General features: G+C 38.8%; 2 protein-coding genes across 3 annotated transcripts in view; one reads left to right on the top strand and one right to left on the bottom strand.

Annotated features, from left to right (window-relative positions):
* Positions 1–653: 653 nt before the first annotated feature.
* On the top strand, positions 654–15,321 carry LOC107654508 (myosin-11-like). The gene is made up of 41 exons (XM_016441594.1): positions 654–1,025; positions 2,316–2,472; positions 3,026–3,053; positions 3,381–3,491; positions 3,609–3,612; positions 4,131–4,223; positions 4,313–4,376; positions 4,521–4,619; positions 4,781–4,924; positions 5,010–5,105; positions 5,209–5,327; positions 5,441–5,593; positions 5,681–5,854; positions 5,958–6,131; positions 6,314–6,428; positions 7,398–7,597; positions 7,826–7,947; positions 8,056–8,125; positions 8,274–8,434; positions 8,568–8,676; positions 9,208–9,339; positions 9,441–9,647; positions 9,824–9,961; positions 10,074–10,197; positions 10,355–10,526; positions 10,612–10,824; positions 10,929–11,073; positions 11,223–11,429; positions 11,551–11,655; positions 11,975–12,127; positions 12,269–12,517; positions 12,605–12,817; positions 12,927–13,139; positions 13,313–13,474; positions 13,564–13,692; positions 13,766–13,854; positions 13,976–14,099; positions 14,196–14,404; positions 14,484–14,592; positions 14,683–14,855; positions 15,016–15,321. The coding sequence occupies exons 1-41, from the start codon at positions 684–686 to the stop codon at positions 15,197–15,199; spliced, it is 5,985 nt and encodes a 1,994-aa protein (XP_016297080.1). The 5' UTR covers positions 654–683; the 3' UTR covers positions 15,200–15,321.
* Positions 15,322–16,731: 1,410 nt separating this feature from the next.
* The window catches only part of LOC107654507 (nuclear distribution protein nudE homolog 1-like), an 8,306-nt gene continuing 6,057 nt past the window's right edge, over positions 16,732–18,980 (bottom strand). For both annotated transcript variants that reach the window (XM_016441592.1, XM_016441593.1), the window contains exons 7-9: positions 18,077–18,162; positions 17,824–17,969; positions 16,732–17,705 (exon numbers count right to left, since the gene is read on the bottom strand). In XM_016441592.1, the coding sequence (XP_016297078.1) occupies positions 17,657–17,705; positions 17,824–17,969; positions 18,077–18,162 (281 nt within the window). In that variant the 3' untranslated portion in view covers positions 16,732–17,656. The remainder of the gene's footprint in view (positions 17,706–17,823; positions 17,970–18,076; positions 18,163–18,980) is intronic.

Here is an 18,980-nt window from a genome sequence, read left to right as displayed (position 1 = left end):
TTTATGAATAATATATATTTTGTAGCATCGAGTTATATTACTGTATCTTCAAAAAAATTAATAAAAAGCAAACTTTTCTTGGTTAACTGTAGTTTCATTTAATGGTAATATAATTTATTTGTTATTATTATTTATTTTTTTATTTTTTTGTAAAATGTTAATTGACTAGTGTCCTCACATTTGCCTTATTTTAGGGTGGCAAGTTGAAACTCTTGAAATGTTTTGTAAGAATTACCTGTTTATGCACTGCAGGGTTATTGAAATATTGCAGAGATCATAAGAATATCTGTAATTTTATTATATTTAACCGTAAAAATATTTTCTAAGGACATGCTGACTGTAAAATGTCCTGGAAATTTGTCATGCAAATCCAGTACTTAAACACAAAACAGGCGATATAAATTGGCACCAATATGTCAGTGGTGTGTGAAGAAGCTTTTACTGGACACACTCCATATAAGGAATGATCATGGGGACTTTATTATCACCTTTCAACAGGTTTACAGCTGTAGAGAATAAGTGGCCCATGAGTGGCAAAGATATGGCTGTGGTTTGCCTGATTAGAATATAAAATAAGGCTACATGTTTGCACATCCATCAGTAGTGTCAAGAAAGCTAATACAGACAGATGATAAAACACATTTCGTATTACATCATAGAATAACTCACAGAAATACTTCAAGATGACCAAGCAACCAGAAAACGAAGACAGCAGCAAGTTCCTTTTCCTTGACAATGACTTCAAAAACAGCGGGGTGGCCCAGGCCGATTGGTCGACCAAAAAGATGGTGTGGATACCTTCAGAAAGGGAAGGTTTTCAGTCAGCCAGCATCAAAGAAGAGACAGGGAATGAGGTGGTGGTTGAGCTCGACAATGGACAGAAGGTGACCGTCAGCAAAGATGAAATCCAGAAAATGAACCCACCCAAGTTCAACAAGGTTGAAGACATGGCTGCACTGACCTGTCTGAATGAGGCCTCAGTGCTGCACAACATCAGGGAGAGGTATTTCTCAGGTCTCATTTATGTAAGTTCATTCAAACTTCACCTTACACAGTTGGTTAAACTACAAAAGTCTTTATTTATGATCATTTCTCAGTCATTTCTCAGGGGTTTTCAAAACAGGGTACACATACCCATACTTACCCATACATACATACATTTCTTTTTATAATTAATGTCAAAAACAGTTGCTACTTTTATCAAAGAAGAGACAGGGAATGAGGTGGTGGTTGAGCTTGACAATGGAAAGAAGGTGACCGTCAGCAAAGATGAAATCCAGAAAATGAACCCACCCAAGTACAACAAGGTTGAAGACATGGCTGCACTGACTTGCCTGAATGAGGCCTCAGTGCTGCATAACATCAGGGAGAGGTATTTCTCAGGTCTCATTTATGTAAGTTCATTCAAACTTCACCTTACACAGTTGGTTAAACTACAAAAGTCTTTATTTATGATCATTTCTCAGTCATAGGGGTTTTCAAAACAGGGTACACATACCCATACATACATACACATACTTCCATTTCTTTTTATAATTAATGTCAAAAACAGTTGCTACTTATTTGCTTTTAGGGAAACTGATACTTTTTTTTAGGATTCTTTGATGAGTAGAAAGTTCAGAAGTACAGCATTTATTTGAAATAGACGTTTTGTAACAATGTAAAAGTGTTTACAGTCACTTTTGATCAAACTAATGTATCCTTGCGGACTAAAAATATCGGGTTTTCAAAACAGGGTACACATCCCCATACTTACCCATACATACATACACATACTTCCATTTCTTTTTATAATTAATGTCAAAAACAGTTGCTACTTATTTGCTTTTAGGGAAACTGATACTTTTTTTTAGGATTCTTTGATGAGTAGAAAGTTCAGAAGTACAGCATTTATTTGAAATAGACGTTTTGTAACAATGTAAAAGTGTTTACAGTCACTTTTGATCAAACTAATGTATCCTTGCGGACTAAAAATATTAATTTCTTTAATATTCATTAAAGAAATTAATTTATTCATTTCTAATTTCTTTCAAAAAGAAAAAAAAAGAAAACTTACTGACCCCAAACTTTTGAATGGTAGTGTATATGAGTCTTTATACATTAAATATTATGCAGTACACTTATTTTATTTAAAATATATGCATTTATACTTTAGAATGGGGGTCACTTCCAAGGGCATCATCATATCCGGGAGTCTTTGTATCTAAAAAGTTGAAAACGCCTTATAGTGTGGAAAAAATGAAGCATACTTAGTATGATATTGCAGTTTCCTGGCATACATTTTGAATATTTATTTGATATTTATTCCAATCCAGACTTACTCAGGCCTCTTCTGTGTGGTGGTGAACCCCTATAAGTTCTTGCCCATCTACTCTGAGAAGATCATTGAGATGTATAAGGGGAAGAAGCGTCATGAGGTTCCTCCCCACATCTATGCCGTCACTGATAATGCCTATAGGAACATGCTGCAAGGTGACCACCAGTCTTAACTCACTGAATGCACCTTATAAAAACTATTAGAAAATTCACAGGCTTACTGTGGTTGTTATAGAAACTACAAAAGACACAAAAATCATGGCTTTCTTCCCTAAAGTAATTCTTTCAGTGTTGTGTAATTGTGCAACGCAAATATAGAATAATAAGGAAACTGTAAAAATTAAGATTATTCATAGTTGTTCAGTCCAGCAGAGCCAGCTGTGGATTGGAGAGTGTGTGTGTCAGGGACTGTGTTTTACAGGCTGTGGATTAAAGGCATCAGAATTGCCATACAAGGGGCCTTTCCCTTTCTCACTGAATTTTTTTACAGCTATTTTTGGAAGGATGAACTGAAGTTAATCTCACCCTGTACTCAATTTAGAATATGTAAGATTTTGGAGGTTGGGATCTCCAGTGAACAATAGTGGAGTTTGTGTTTAGACAGCCGGGCCCCTTGTTAATCTCGTTCAGGTTCTTAACTGTGACAATTCATGCATTTCTTGTCCTGTCCTTGTACTGAGTTCAAATGTTTCTGTTTCTTTCTCCACAGAGCGTGAAGACCAGTCTATTCTCTGCACGTGAGTTCTAAATGCCCCACGTATTGTTTGCTCCATATACTCTTAAAAATAAATTTCTAATGAAACTATTTCTTTAATAGTAAAGCATTTAGCCCAAGATTGACTCAGGAAAGAAGTATCCACTGTTTCTGTGAGGCACCATTCAGTAAAGATGTAATCAGCAGATACATTTGCAAGAATTACCAGAGTTTGAGTTTGACTGGTCAAATATCACATGAGCCATTTATATGCACTATATCATCAAATTTGCTAAGCAGCCTGACATGCAAATTATTATGCAAATGATTATGTGACATGTGGCAGCATTCTTTAATGTGTGTTTAATAGTGGCGAGTCAGGTGCAGGAAAAACGGAAAACACCAAAAAAGTCATCCAGTACCTTGCAGTTGTGGCATCATCACAAAAAGGGAAGAGAGATTCTGGATCTGTGAGTTCCAAGTTTCAATCATTTAACTGACTAACATGTCATACAGTATCTGTTATAATAACAGTTTTTGCATGCCCTCATTACTGGTAAGGTTTTGATAACAGTGTATTGTTTGATTAGAATAATAGTCATGTCTTTATGATAGGATATAAACGCGTCAGCACTAAACAAGATATATTTAAATATTACATGCAAGGTGCACTACTGCGGGTCATTTACAATTGTGTCCATACAGATATGCTTCTGCATGTGCTTTGTGATTTTGGAAGGCTGTTCATGAAACAAAACACAACTGTTGGATTGATTACTGTTGATTATTTTTTGCAATAATTCACAGAATATACAGACCTGAAATAAATAATCACTAGACATCAAATACACAACTTTTCAATTTTAACTCAATTCATTATTTACCCCCATTTAGCAACAAAAAGGACCCCAGTTAGCATATGTGAGTACCTAAGCTTATTGTCATACATTTTTGGATGTCAATCATGAATTATGAATTAAACATGACTACAACCTGAATGGCCTTTTACTTTAATATATACTAAACTATAATATGTAAAGTACACTAGAAGAGCTTTTATTTTATAGTTTGACTGCATTGAATACACAATGAATAACATTTGCTTTGTCCGTTTGTTTAGGGTGAGCTAGAGAAGCAGCTCCTGCAGACCAATCCTATTCTGGAGGCATTTGGCAATGCAAAGACCATCAAAAATGATAATTCCTCAAGATTCGTGAGTTAAAAATTCATTGTTTTGGTATTGAATATTTGCTCATTATCATCAACATTAGTGTAAAAACGTTTGCTGTTTTTCCTTCTCAGGGTAAATTTATTAAAATCAACTTTGACAACACAGGCTACATCGTTGGAGCAAACATTGAAACCTGTATCCTAATAAATCTTTCCACTGAATCTGAACAGTTTGACATCCAGATCAGTTAGAACAATCATTTCCAAAAAATATTTAGACTTGCTGTACATCATAAAGTCAAGCACATTCTTTTTTACCTTAATGACGTAATGAATCCAGACCTCCTGGAAAAGTCTCGATGTATCCGTCAGGCCAAAATCGAGAGATCCTTCCACATCTTCTACTACATGGTGGCTGGAGCCAAAGACAACATGCGAGGTGGGTGAGGACCGGGAATTTCTATTACAGCAGCTTTGTATTGAGTCTTATGTAATTACATTCACAAATACAGATCAGCTAATTTTGTCAGTTTATTAGTTTTAGTAGACAGTTTTAGACATCATTTCAGACACACCACTAGCAGTCATTCTCTTCCACAGATGAGCTCTTGCTAGAGGACTTTGGTAACTACCGGTTCCTGGTGGCTGGGCATGTGCAGGTACAAAACCAACAAGATGATGAGATGCTTGAAGAGACTCTGGAAGCCATGGAGGTCCTCGGCTTCAATGAGGAGGACAGAATTGGTATATAACAAAGCAATGACTAGTTTTATAACTTAATATCCTATCTTTTCATGCTGTTTTACATGAAGTGTTGTGTTACTTTTAGGCATGTTGAAATTATGTTCTACTGTGCTGCAACTGGGGAACATTGAGTTCAAAGCAGAGAAAAACCAGGAGCAGGCCAGCATGCCAGACAACACAGGTAAACAATCAGTCCAGAGGGATTAATCTGTAATGTTGCTCTTATCCCGAACTATCCCGACTAAACCAAAATGCTCATATGTTGTGGTAAATGCATCCACCAGCTGCACAGAAAGTGTGCCATCTCCAGGGGATTAATGTGACTGACTTCACCAAAGCTATACTCACTCCTCGCATCAAAGTAGGCCGAGAGCTGGTACAGAAGGCACAGACCAAAGAACAGGTGCATTACCACACTATGCCATACAGCTATATTTTTAAGATTTCAGCAGATTTTTTTTTATTTGTATATACAGTATATATCAATTTATATAACATAATATGTCAATTTATCAGGCTGACTTTGCAGTTGAAGCCTTGGCCAAGGCTATGTATGACCGTCTGTTTCGCTGGATCTTGGCACGTGTCAACAAGGCTCTAGATAAGACAAAGCGTCAGGGAGCCTCTTTTCTGGGCATCTTAGACATTGCTGGGTTTGAGATTTTTGAGGTGAGTCCGAAAGTCTTCATTAACAAATTCTAAAATCCAAATGTGAACTTTCAAACTCAAAGCTTTCCTTTTTTGCCTTTCTCACAGGATAACTCATTCGAGCAGCTGTGCATCAACTACACCAATGAGAAACTGCAACAGCTCTTCAATCACACTATGTTCATCCTGGAGCAGGAGGAGTACAAGAAGGAAGGCATTGAGTGGAGCTTTATTGACTTTGGCCTGGACCTCCAACCCTGCATTGAGCTCATTGAGAGACCGGTCAGTTTATAAACAACACCATTCATACATATTAAGTGTAATAATCTTTGATTATCTTTAAAGGTCACTCAGTCATGACATTTCTCTTGGTTTTCCCTTACAGAACAATCCTCCAGGTATCCTAGCTCTGCTAGATGAGGAGTGCTGGTTTCCAAAGGCAACGGATGTTTCCTTTGTCGAAAAACTCACAAACACTCACTCAAGCCACTGCAAATTCTCTAAACCTAAGAATCTAAAGGAGAAGACTTTCTTCACTGTGCAACACTATGCTGGCAAGGTATTCAAAAGTCTGGGGTCAGAAAAGATATATATTTAAAATATTAATACAGTTATTCAATAAAAAATGCATTAAATTTACTGATTTAAAGTTGAGCAGTTGTAAAGCAAAGTACTTAACATGAGCTCATTATGAGAAAAAATATATGATTGCTATAATAATAATGTTTTAATTTGATTTAGGTGGATTATAATGCCACATCTTGGTTGACTAAAAACATGGACCCACTCAATGACAATGTCACAGCCCTGCTGTGTAACTCTTCCAGTGCTTTTGTTCAGGACATCTGGAAAGATGGTTAGTTTTTGTCAGGATAAATAATAACACGGTTTACTTAAAGGGATAGTTCACCCATAAATTAAAATTTGATGTTTATCTGCTTACCCCCAGGGCATCCAAGATGTAGGTGACTTTGTTTCTTCAGTAGAACACAAACGAAGATCTTTAACTCAAACCGTTGCAGTCTGTCAGTCTTATAATGGAGGTGAATGGGAATCACGGCTTTGAGAGTAAAAAAAAACATACACAAACAAAACCAAATTAAACCCTGCAGCTCGTGACGATACATTGAAGTGTAAAGACATGAAACGATCGGTCTGTGCAAGAAACTGAACAGTATTTATATAGTTTTTTACCTCTGATGCACTGCAATGTCCGAACTGTCCTGAGCGCGTCCTCGACAGCCGCCGCGTGACACGTCTTCTTCTTCTTGCTTAATAGCGGATCGCAGACTTATAAGTGCATTACCGCCACCTATCTCTCAAATGGACCATTGACACTCTATCTACAATCTCAATTAGGAGTGTCAATGGTCAGGTCAGTTCGGACATTGTGGTGAATCAGAGGTAAAAAAAACTAGATAAATACTGTTCAGTTTCTTGCACAGACTGATCGTTTTGTGTCTTTACACATCAATGTATCGTCACGAGCCGCAGGGTTTAATTTGGTTTTGTTTGTGTATGTTTTTTTTACTCTCAAAGCCAGATTCCCAATCACTTCCATTATAAGACTGACAGACTGCAACGGTTTGAGTTAAAAATCTTCGTTTGTGTTCTACTGAAGAAACAAAGTCACCTACATCTTGCATGCCCTGTGGGTAAGCAGATAAACATCAATATCCATTTTTGGGTGAACTATACCTTTAAGTCTGAGCAGAAAGACAGTACTGTATTCTCTATAAAGAAAGCTTTTATTTGTCTCAAATTCTTTATTTTAAACGCAACTGGTCTAAAATGTATTTTGAAAGAAATCCCTGTGTTCCCACAGTGGACCGTGTGGTGGGTTTGGAAACCATGGCTAAAATGGCTAAGTCTGATAGTGCAGCTCCCACTGCTTCCAAGTCCAAGAAAGGCATGTTCCGCACTGTAGGACAGCTGTACAAAGAGTCTCTTGGCAAGCTCATGATGACTCTCCATAACACTCAACCAAATTTTGTACGCTGCATCATTCCCAACCATGAAAAAAGGGTATGCCACAGCAAATATCAAAATATAGTGATTCATATCTGTATTTAGTGGTATATCTAAGATGACTTTTCCAAAAGGTAGACAAGAGCAGGTTTCACATGATTTGTTATATGGGATTTAAACATAAATTATACTCTTTACCCCAAGAGTATGCATACAGTTAAAAAAATAAAACTATAGTAAAAGCAGTAGTAAAATAGAGTTAAAATTCACTGCTTTTGCCCTTAGTCTGGCAAGATAGCTGCCCACCTGGTTCTCGAGCAGCTGCGCTGTAATGGTGTACTGGAAGGGATCCGTATCTGTCGCCAGGGCTTCCCCAATCGCATCGTCTTTCACGAGTTCCGCCAGCGGTGAGTCATTTCTGAAACACATACTTGAGCATTTCAAATACAGAGTTTGTAGATTTGGATGTTTCTAATTGGCCGGAATACTCATCACAATCTTTGATTATTTCCAAGCTATGAGATCCTAGCTGCTGGGGCTATTCCTAAAGGATTCATGGATGGAAAACAAGCCTGTACACTTATAGTGAGTTGAGCAAAATATACTTATATATATATAAATACATCAATATACTTATATACTTACACTGTACTGACAATGCAATTTTAATTTTAATTTTTTTAATTATTTATCGTTCATTGATGACAATTCCTCCCTGCTTTTTAACCATCAGATCAAACATCTAGACTTGGACCCCAACCTGTACCGGATTGGTCTGAGCAAGATATTTTTCCGCACAGGAGTGTTGGCACAGCTGGAGGAAGAACGTGACCTGAAACTGACTGATATCATAATTGCCTTCCAGGCCCAGGCCCGTGGCTTTCTTAGCAGAAAGTGAGTTCTTGTTAAATAAATGCAAATATACTGTATACCATCTACCTTTGAAGCTTCTTGCTGTAATTGTAGTTTCACTGTGGCTAAAGACAAAAAGTAAACCACTCTATCTTAAAAATCTTGAAATTTACAGGGCATTCAGCAAGAAACAAAAGCAGCTGATAGCCATGAAAGTGATTCAGAGGAACTGCGCTGTTTATCTGACACTCAGGAACTGGCAGTGGTGGAGACTTTTCACTAAAGTAAGTCCTAAACACAAATTCAGAGTTCTGGCATGAAACTCTAGATGGCGCAGTCCGATAGGTCAAACTCAATCTGACATAATGACATCATCATCACATGGCGCAGCTGATTGGTCTTTTTGTATCAGCAGCCAATGAGCTTGCTGCTCAACATTCAAATACTCGACTAGTGCTTGCTGTGGCAGTTGCAGTGCGCTTCAGAAACCCCCCCCTTCCCCAGCTCCACCTGTATAGATCTGCTACGGGGTGATTCACGTATGCTATATGGGGGTTATTTCATATGTTATATGTGCAGCAGCAGCATTTCTTACATGCTCACAGCAGCATGTTGTGGATGTATTGGCAGTAGCAAGTCCTGGTTCTTGCTCTACAGCAGCAGCAGATCTATTCCGCCAAGACCAAACACATTCACATTGTCATGTACATTATCATGCCAAACCCTCCGAGAGTTGTCATGACAGAACTACACATATCCATGTAAATTTAAATACCAATGTGGTCATTTTGGGGTCAATTTATGTTTCTGTTTAGGTAAAACCCCTGCTTCAGGTGACTCGTCAAGAAGAGGACATGAATCAAAAGGAGGAGGAGCTTCAGAAAGCCAAAGAAATTGCCCAGAAGTCTGAAGCTGAACTTAAGGAGATCACACAGAAACACAACCAGGTACAAGGGCAGAACAATATGTGATCCAAACTCAACTACAATGGTGCATTCATTCATACTGATTCCTCACTATCAATACACCCATATTGGCTGGAGTGCAGGTGGTAGAGGAGAGAAACCAGATACAAGCCAAACTACAGGAGGAGGCAGAGTTGTATGCAGAGTCTGAGGAGGTGAGGATACGGCTGGAGGCCAAAAAGCAAGAGCTGGAGGAAGTGCTGCATGAGATGGAGGCTCGACTCGAGGAGGAGGAGGAGCGAAGCCAGGTCTTTCAGCAAGAGAAGGCGAATCTGCAACAACAACTCAAGGTTGAGCGGTGATCAGTTATCACAGACTAAGTGGAACAATAATGAGAATTTAATTTGCTAATTGTAATTTTACTGTAATTTTTTTTCTCCACCTCATTTTTGTCAAAGCATAAGATTTGGAAAAGAAACTGGAAAAAGTAAATAAGAAAACTGTACTCATCTATTGTTTTGTGCAGGATTTAGAGAAACATTTAGTAGAAGAAGAAAATGCCAGACAGAAGCTTCAGCTGGAAAGTGGGGCTACAGATGGGAAGATTAAGACACTTGAGGAAGATCTTTTCATCGTGGAAGATCAAAACTGCAAGTTGCAGAAGGTTTGTAGAAGGTTTCACCAGGCGGTATTGTTATCTGGATCATCATTATACTTTTTGTGAAAAATGAATATCATATCTGAGTAATATGGCTGCTGCTTCTGTGTGTTTTTAGGAGAAGCAACAGTTGGAGGAGCGGTTAGCTGACTTTTGCTCCAACCTTGCTGAGGAGGAAGAGAAATCCAAAAACTTGACTAAACTGAAGGCTAAACATGAATCTATGATTTCAGATCTTGAAGGTTTTTTCATTGTGACTTTTGGTTTTATAGTATGGAATTGTCTGTAGTTGAAAATAATTTGAATCCTAACCAAATTAATTGATATACTGTATCAATAATAAGTAAATGCCTCAAGTAAATACCGTGAAGCATTTGCCATGTCTGTGTGTCTGTGCAGTTCGAATGAAGAAGGAAGAGAAAAGTCGGCAGGATGTCGAGAAAGCTAAACGTAAACTGGAGACTGAGTATAATGATGTACAGGAACAACTAAAGGACACACAGACCCAGATAGCAGAACTCAAGACACAACAAGCCAGAAGTGAAGTGGAAATTCAGGAGCTTCAGGCATGGTACATTGTTACTCACATGACTGTTCAAAGACATTGCTTCACTGCTCATTGTAAACTGTAACCAGATCATCTGTATATTGACCAGCATAGAAAAAGAATCAGCTCAGAAGAGCAATGCTCTGAAAAAGATACAGGAAATGGATGGGCTTGTCTCAGAGCTTCAAGATGAGCTCGAAGCTGAGCGGGAGACTTGTAGAAAGTCAGAAAAGGCCAGAAAGGAGCTGGAAGAAGAGCTGTCGGCCCTGAGGACTGAACTGGAGGACTCACTAGACACCACAGCAGCACAACAAGAGCTACGGTGATTATTTAAATTTGTAGCTTTCAAATGGTCATTTATTACTTTTTGCCATTTACATGGAACATGGTAGAGTAGATATTAGCCTTAGCCTCTTTTTTGGACAGGGCTAAGAGAGAGCAGGAGGTGGCAATGCTGAAGAAGTTGATAGAAGACGAAGGCCGAAGCCACGAGGCTCAAGTGAATGAGATGAAACAAAAACATGCTCAGTCTGTAAATGAACTTGGTGAACAGCTAGAGCAAACCAAACGGGTAAGAAAACTGCTTAACATTGGCATATAACAAAAAATTACAGTGCTGAAACAACATTAACCATTCAATTGGGTACTTCAGTACTTTTAATCTTGTAAGTAATATCCTGCCAAATGATTAAAATGAAATAAACTGAACCTGAAACACAGGCCAAGGCCAATCTGGAAAAGGCGAAACAGGCCTTAGAGAAGGAGGTTGTAGACTTGAATGGAGACCTTCGCTCACTGAGTAATGCCAAGCAGGATGTGGAACAGAAGAAGAAAAAGGTGGAGACCCAGCTTGCTGACCTTCAGACTTGCTTCAGTGAGAGCGAAAAGAAGAGGGAAGAGCTTGGAGATGCAGTGTCTAAACTGACTGTGAGTTTTACATTCAGACATGTGCTCTGAATAAACACTTATAAATGATTACTATAGATACAATGCGGGGTTTCTGTATAGAAACACCTGACTTATGGATGTCTTTTGTAAAAACTCTCAGATGGAGTATAACAATGTGAATAGCATCCTCAATGAAGCAGAGAGCAAGAACATCAAGCTGAGTAAAGATGTTGCTAGTCTCAACTCACAGCTCCAGGATACACAGGTATTGTATAATCTAAAGCAGGGGTTTTCAAACTGGAGTCATTAGAAAAGGTCAGGAAAATAAAACATTTCATTGTGATTTCTAAACACTGAAGTAATTTTTATTTTATTTTATTGTCAGATAAAAAAATGATATACAGATAATATTTTACACAAATTTATGTTTTGTTTTGTTTTTTTTTACTGAATAAATGGGTCTTTGTGCATATAGCTACCTTTATATTTTAGGAATCATAATTAGGGTTAAAGAAAGAATTGTGACAGAATTATGATTTTGAGAAGCACTTGGCTCTTGATGTTTTGCCTATCTGCCTATTTAGGAGTTACTTGCTGAAGAGACCCGTCAAAAACTGAATTTTTCCACTCGGCTACGTCAAATGGAGGATGAACGAAACAGTCTGCTAGAACAAATAGAAGAAGAGGCAGAAGCCCGAAGGAACGTGGAGAGACAGGCCTCCAGCCTTACCACACAGGCCAGTCACTCGCATTTGCAAAGAACACCCTCAAAAATGTCATTAAGCATCTCAGTATATGACAATCAGTTGTGCCAAAATAAAAAAACAAATGTACAAATGAGGCAAATTTAATTTACAATAAGTTTGCTTCTACTATAGTTGTCAGATGCAAAGAAGAAGCTGGATGAATACTCCAGCAATTTCCAAATGCTTGAAGAAAGCAAGAGACGGCTACAGAGGGATCTGGAAGCCACAACTGGAGAGTTTGAGGAGAAAGCTGCAGCCTATGACAAGCTAGAGAAGACCAAGAATCATCTTCAGCAAGAGTTGGAGGATGTGCTGATGGACCTGGACAACCAGAGACAGCTGGTTTCAAATCTGGAGAAGAAACAACGGAAATTTGACCAGGTTGCATTTCTATGCTTCAGCTAATTTCAGCTATCCTAATTTCGTCAGCACAATTACTGCTACTAAGTGATTTTTTATCTCATTAAGATGCTTGCTGATGAGAAGACCATCTCCAGTAAGTATGCTCAGGAGCGTGACTGCGCAGAGGCAGAGGCACGGGAGAAAGAGACCAAATGTTTGGCCCTCACCCGAGCGCTCGAAGAATCCCAGGGTTCCTTACGAGAGTTAGAGAAACTCAATAAGACACTTCGCACTGAGATGGAAGATCTGATCAGTTCAAAGGACGACGTGGGCAGAAATGTAAGTTGTGTTTTACAGTAGCATGAATCTTGGACAGTAGTTCATAGTCAACTTAGAGACAGTTGTCTGAAATTAGATTACTAAATGTTGCATATAAAAACTACGGAAGGTCCATGAGCTGGAGAAGGCAAAACGTGGATTGGAGGCTCGAGTGGAAGAGATGATAATTCAAATGGAGGAACTTGAGGATGAATTACAGACTGCAGAGGATGCTAAACTCCATCTGGAAGTCAATATGCAGGCCCTCAAAGTCCAGTTTCAAAGAGACCTGCAGGTCAGAGAGGAGCAAAATGAAGAGAAGAGGAAACAACTGCTGAAGCAGGTGAAGATTGATTTCTTTGATTTTATTTTTGTTGCTCAATGGGTAAGCAATATCTGATTTTGTAGGTCTTCCTGAACTGCATGACACTTCTTGTAGACTCCTTACCCTCCTCCAGTCAGCAATTGGGGGAAAAAAAGTTCTTCTGTTGTAATATTTTCCCACTTGGCACACAGGTACGTGAGCTTGAGACTGCGCTAGAAGATGAGCAGAAAATGAGAACTTCATTGGCAGCTGCCAAGAAGAAACTTGAGGGGGATTTGCAGGACCTTGAAGACCAAATTGATGCAATCAGTAGGGCGAGAGATGAGGCCATTAAACAGCTCCGCAAGACTCAGGTCAGAGGGTTAAACCTTCAAATTCTTTTGGAGTTTCCCAAGCCTTTATCAAACTTCATCTATGTTAGTTTTCTTTTTTTACATGACAGACACAGATGAAAGATTCCCAGAGGGAGCTGGAAGATGCGAGAGCATCCCACAAGGAGGTTCTTTCCGAAGCTAGAGAATCTGAGAGAAAGGCCAGAGCCATGGAGGCAGAAATCTTACACCTACATGAGGTATACATGATACCAAATGGCTGATTGCAATAGGCTTAAATATCTTGCCATACAATTGTCAATTTCTTCGTAGGAACTGGCTACAGCAGAGAGAGCCCGCAAACAGGCTGAGCGAGAGAGAGATGAGATAGCAGGGGAGATGGCAAGTGGCTCATTTGGAAAGTATGTTGGGAATTTATATTTGCAAAGATATTTGGAAAAATACAATTACTTTGAATACTTTGAAAAATACTTTGAATTTTAAAACTGTAAAATACAATATGCAATGACTGTCCACTGATAGATCTGGCATGTCAGAGGAGAGGCGTCGTCTGGAAGCCAAAATTCAACAGCTGGAAGAGGAACTTGATGAGGAACAGGCAAACATGGAGACGCTCAATGAGAGACTCCGGAGAAGTGTGCAGGAGGTGATTGGGTTAATGTGCCATTCATCTACTTGTAGGCTGTAGCGAAGGTGTTCTTTCGAGGTGATGATAACGCAGATCATTTTCATTTATAACTAGGTGGATCAGCTGACCAGCGAGCTGCATGTTGAACGCTCCAATGCTCAGAGGATGGAGAGTGGCTGGCAGCAAATGGAGAGGCAAAACAAAGAACTGAGGGCCAAGTTGCTGGAGATGGAGGGACAGGTCAAGTCCAAGCAACGGGCCTCTGTAGCTGCACTAGAGACCAAGTTACAACAAATGGAGGACCAAGTGGACCATGAGAGCAGGTAAGATCATCAGTGTTAAGATGGATTTGGCTGTAAAGACAAAGGGATTCCAACTAGTCGTTTTTTTTTTTTGTAACAGAGACAGACAAGCTATTGCCAAGGCCATGCGTCAGAAAGACAAGAAACTAAAGGAACTGATGATTCAGATAGAGGATGAACGAAAACAGACAGAGCAATTTAAGGACCAGGTATGAAGCATTCTTGTTCAGCATTTGAGTTTTTGAGGTTCCATATTTTCTCATAACTTTGACATCTGACTGATGTCATCCTTGTTGTAGGCTGAAAAAGCAAATCTGCGATCAAGGCAGCTTAAGTTGCAGGTGGAAGAAAGCGACGAGGAGTCTCAGCGTGCCACTGCTGCCCGTCGTAAACTTCAAAAAGAACTGAACGAGGCCACCGAGGCCAATGACGCCCTGATCCGAGAAGTGTCTTCACTCAGGAGCAAACTCAGGTTGTTCTGAAGTAACCCCTTTCTGTAATGTATGTGAAAACAGAATCCCATTCATTGACATCCTCCTTATTGCATTCTCCAGTAACATACATTGAGACATAAGTTTGCACATGGTACGTTTGGAGATGTGTGGTTTCTTAATTCATTGCATGTTCCTCAGGCATGGCAGTGACTCATCTTTCAGCAGTCCATTAAGGCGTAGTGGAGGTGGCAGCTTTAGAAGAACACGCAGGAGCATGATGGAAACAACTGAGGTCCCAAAAGATGAAGGTCCTGCTACTCCTGTGCATCACCCTGAGGAACCTCAAATCGAGCCAATCAATGGCCCCAAGGATGACAACTAAAGAATTCATTCCCAAAGCCTTTCACTATCTGTTTTTGCCATTTCTGAATGATAATTTATGCTTATTTAATCTTGACTATCTCCTAAAACGAGGTTTGGTATTTATTTCTGTTCTTCACTGATTCCAACAGCTGACTAATTCTAATGGGGTTTTTACACTCATAAAGTACCAAGGTACCTCCATGGTTTTTGGACATGTACCATAGTAATACCATGTTTCATCAACTGTTAAGTTACATAGTATATATAAAAGTACTACAAAGTGATACAAAAGTTATACCACACTGTATATGGTATATATTGTTCTGCATTAAGGGGGTAATTCACCGCTTTCAAGTTGAGGCTTTAATAGAACTTGGCTGTCAAGGGAGTAGAAATTGAGGGTACATAACTAGAGAAACCAGAGAAAAACCCTGTGGCATTCCCTTTTGCCAAAATCCTAAACACCCATAATGAATTTTTTAATCCACTGTCCATGGGCAGGATCACAAAAATTATGAAGTTCAATCTGTAGTTTTAACAAAATCACTGGAACTGTCTGAAGTCTGCCAGATGATGCAAAATGACAACTACAACTACAGATCAAACTTCTGCATTCCTGCTGACAAATTAACTGGGATATCTGGGTGCATGTAACATGGAGAAAGAGTACACATTATTCATTTACATATAATACCAACACTGTAACAATGCAAAGCTGGATGGAAATCTGCAAACTTATCCTTTAGAGATGATTTGAAAAAAAAAAATTATGTTCGTCAAAGTTTTCTTAATTCAAAGTGTATAAGGCGCTTTTGTTGACCTAAATTGTATTTTCTGCTTCTACATAGGCCAATAGCTGTGCCTTGCATGTGATACAGCATTTAGAACCATAACCAAGAGTTCTATCATTCCTCTAACAACACTATTTCTGGGGGGGGGGGAATAAAAGTCAAATAATCAGTCCTGTTAACTACACATTTATTTTGAAGGTTATGGATTAACCAACAATGAAATGGTTTTACAGACAGGATAAATTTAAGCATTGCCTTTGCTGAGGAATGCATGGACATTGCAGATGTTTAGGTTAATTAATAACAAAGAAAACCCATGATGACAATAATTAGCAATTGTGCATGTCTTGTGCATACAGAGACAAATACTTGACAGAATTTGAACTGTAATGACTTCTTTAGTGAGGTTATTGCTTACATGAGGCCCTGAGGTGGTGCTAAATTTTGCAAGTGTGCTAAATTTTTCTATCAATAATCATACTCTATTTCTATAATTTTTCATTAGTACCTCTAGGCAAAAATGGATAATATAATGCATCAATTCTTCCTTACATTTCTATTTTTAACATAAAAATATCTGTACCCTTCACTGAAGTATTCATATTGCTTGTTATTTAAATCTACAACTCAAAGAGAAATGTGAAAACTAAGCGATTAAACTCCACTCAGAATTCAATTTCTCCTTTTCATGGAATCCCTGACATATCAGAGAATTAATACATTGGGAAGAATAGCGAGAGAAGCTGCAACTCCCTTCGGGCTAGTAAATTCCCCAATACCTAAATTAACTTTGAGGCAAAGCTCATAATGGCCACAAAATGAAGGCACATTAAATTCATGTTCAGCGCATGATATGCCAGCAACTACTCTCCAGTTCTGTAGCACTGTAATCTTTGAAAACAAAGATGGCACCGACTGTTCAAATGAGAGGTTCATGCATAAACATTTCGGCTACTGTTGGTTACTTACGCCAGCCCCTACAAGACAACGAAATGAACAACAGCTTAAGCTAATAACATCTCACCAACCTCCTTAGAATTTTCAAATCGGAACACTAAAGGTATGACATTCAGTTAGTAACAAACTTATATATCATTAAAATGCTAGTTTCTAAAAAATAAAAAAATAAAAAAAAGTTTAAATAAAATCAGGTATTTCTGAATTAAAAATGAACCTGCTATATACCTTGCTCCAGTCCTGTGACCAACAATGTGCAGTTGACGTTTCATTGGACATTGATCAGTAGTTTAGTGCCAAATATATTGGGACTGCAGGGGTAAATCTGCCAGGCACCTGCAACAGTCTCCCAATTTATGGTCCCAAAAAGAGCAAATAAAAATTACACTGCAGATACATTTTAAAACTGCTATAATCACCAGATATATAAAAACAACACAAACAAAAATAAAAAACAAACACTGTGAATTGAAGAGATAGTACATCTGCAAAACACAATGCAAATCTCCAACAAAATAGTAAAACAACAGGTAGTAGTTTCAGCCCACAGACACAATAACAGGGTTGATATGAATGTAAAAGCAGACCCCTTCTCAGATAGTGGAAGACTTGGGGCATAAGATCCTGAAAATGAAGCATTTTCATATTAATGGTTTAGGAATACTTGTTTTCCCAATGATGTGAGAGCGAAAGACATGCTTGCACACTGGTAGCGAATAGTACTTTATTCACAGCATTATCTTGGGTCCTGTTCCAAAGTCCAACCGTTTCACCATCCTGCAACACAAAACAGAGAACGTTTGGAGAAGAATTATTATGAACAAGTCAGATATGACACAATCTACATCATTTTGGTCAATTACAGAGATGTACTGAAATTAATAGTGAGACTAACCCCTTATCATACAAGCCATTTGTGTTGGATGGGATTTCTGGGGTTTCCCGTGAAATGCTCGGTGTACCCTGGCTTATCGCTACACGGCTGGGTGTTTTCTCATGGATGTGTAACTCTCTGCATGATGCCAGCTTTGATTCAAGGTTCTGAAAAGAGAACAAAGGGACATAGAACTTGATTATCAAAACTACAGACCAACCTCAGTTGAAAGTGTGGATTTTTTGGCAATAGCCACAGTTACAGCTGGACTCACCCCAACTTTCCTCAACAGCTCTCCAACGATGTTAAGGGCAGATATCCTTGCAGATGTGGTGAGAGGAGTTCCAGTCAGACCTTCAACTGGACATGACAGAAAAAAAATAAGTTAATAAATCAAAACTCTTAAGTGTTATAAATCTAAAGCTGGAAAATGCGGGAAATGTTCTTTTCTTTCTCTCCTTCCTTCAGATTTGTTCTTTCTCCCCATTCTTTCCTTTACCAATCCTTCCCTTCACTTAGTTGACTCAAAATTCTTGTATGCAAAATACAATGTTCTGCATGAAAGTAAATGGTTTAGTATCATTAAACTGCAATAACTCTGCAATAACAATAATGCACAGTAGTGTTGTCAAAAGACCCGGTATTTCGGTACCAAGTCGATACTAAAAAAATGAAAACGTTACGGTACCAGGTTTTTTTTAAGTACCGGTGGTACCGAGTACCCGGTCAACCCGGTTCTTGATGCGCTAAACGAAAGCTATCCTCTTCCAGTGTTGCCAAGTCCGCGGTTTTCGCGCGGAATTGGGTTGCTTTAACACTGTTGCCGCGGGTTGTTTTTCATGTCCGCGGGTTGAAAAACGACCCCACTAACGTGATATTTAGCCCCTGGAATGCGAAATTTACCAGGGGAACCCCGCCAAAACACGCGTATTTTATCCTCGGAACGCGATTTTTAACGGGGGACCCCCTCGAAACGCGATTGGGCGGGTTTTGTTGTGAAAACATGGCAACCTCTTCATAAAAGCAGTGGAGACCTCAAGAGGAGGAAACGCATCAAACTAACAAAACACCCCGATCAAGTTCAAGCAGGTAAGTTTCAATTACATTTTTAATATTTAGAGCTTCTGTTATGAATATTATTCCATATTTTAATTTGAATTTCGGATTGAAATAAACAT

The sequence above is a fragment of the Sinocyclocheilus anshuiensis genome, unplaced genomic scaffold (genome assembly GCF_001515605.1).
Source record: "Sinocyclocheilus anshuiensis isolate Anshui unplaced genomic scaffold, SAMN03320099.WGS_v1.1 scaffold419, whole genome shotgun sequence".
In the NCBI taxonomy this organism is placed as follows: domain Eukaryota; kingdom Metazoa; phylum Chordata; class Actinopteri; order Cypriniformes; family Cyprinidae; genus Sinocyclocheilus; species Sinocyclocheilus anshuiensis.
This window is presented reverse-complemented; position numbering and strand designations above follow the sequence as displayed.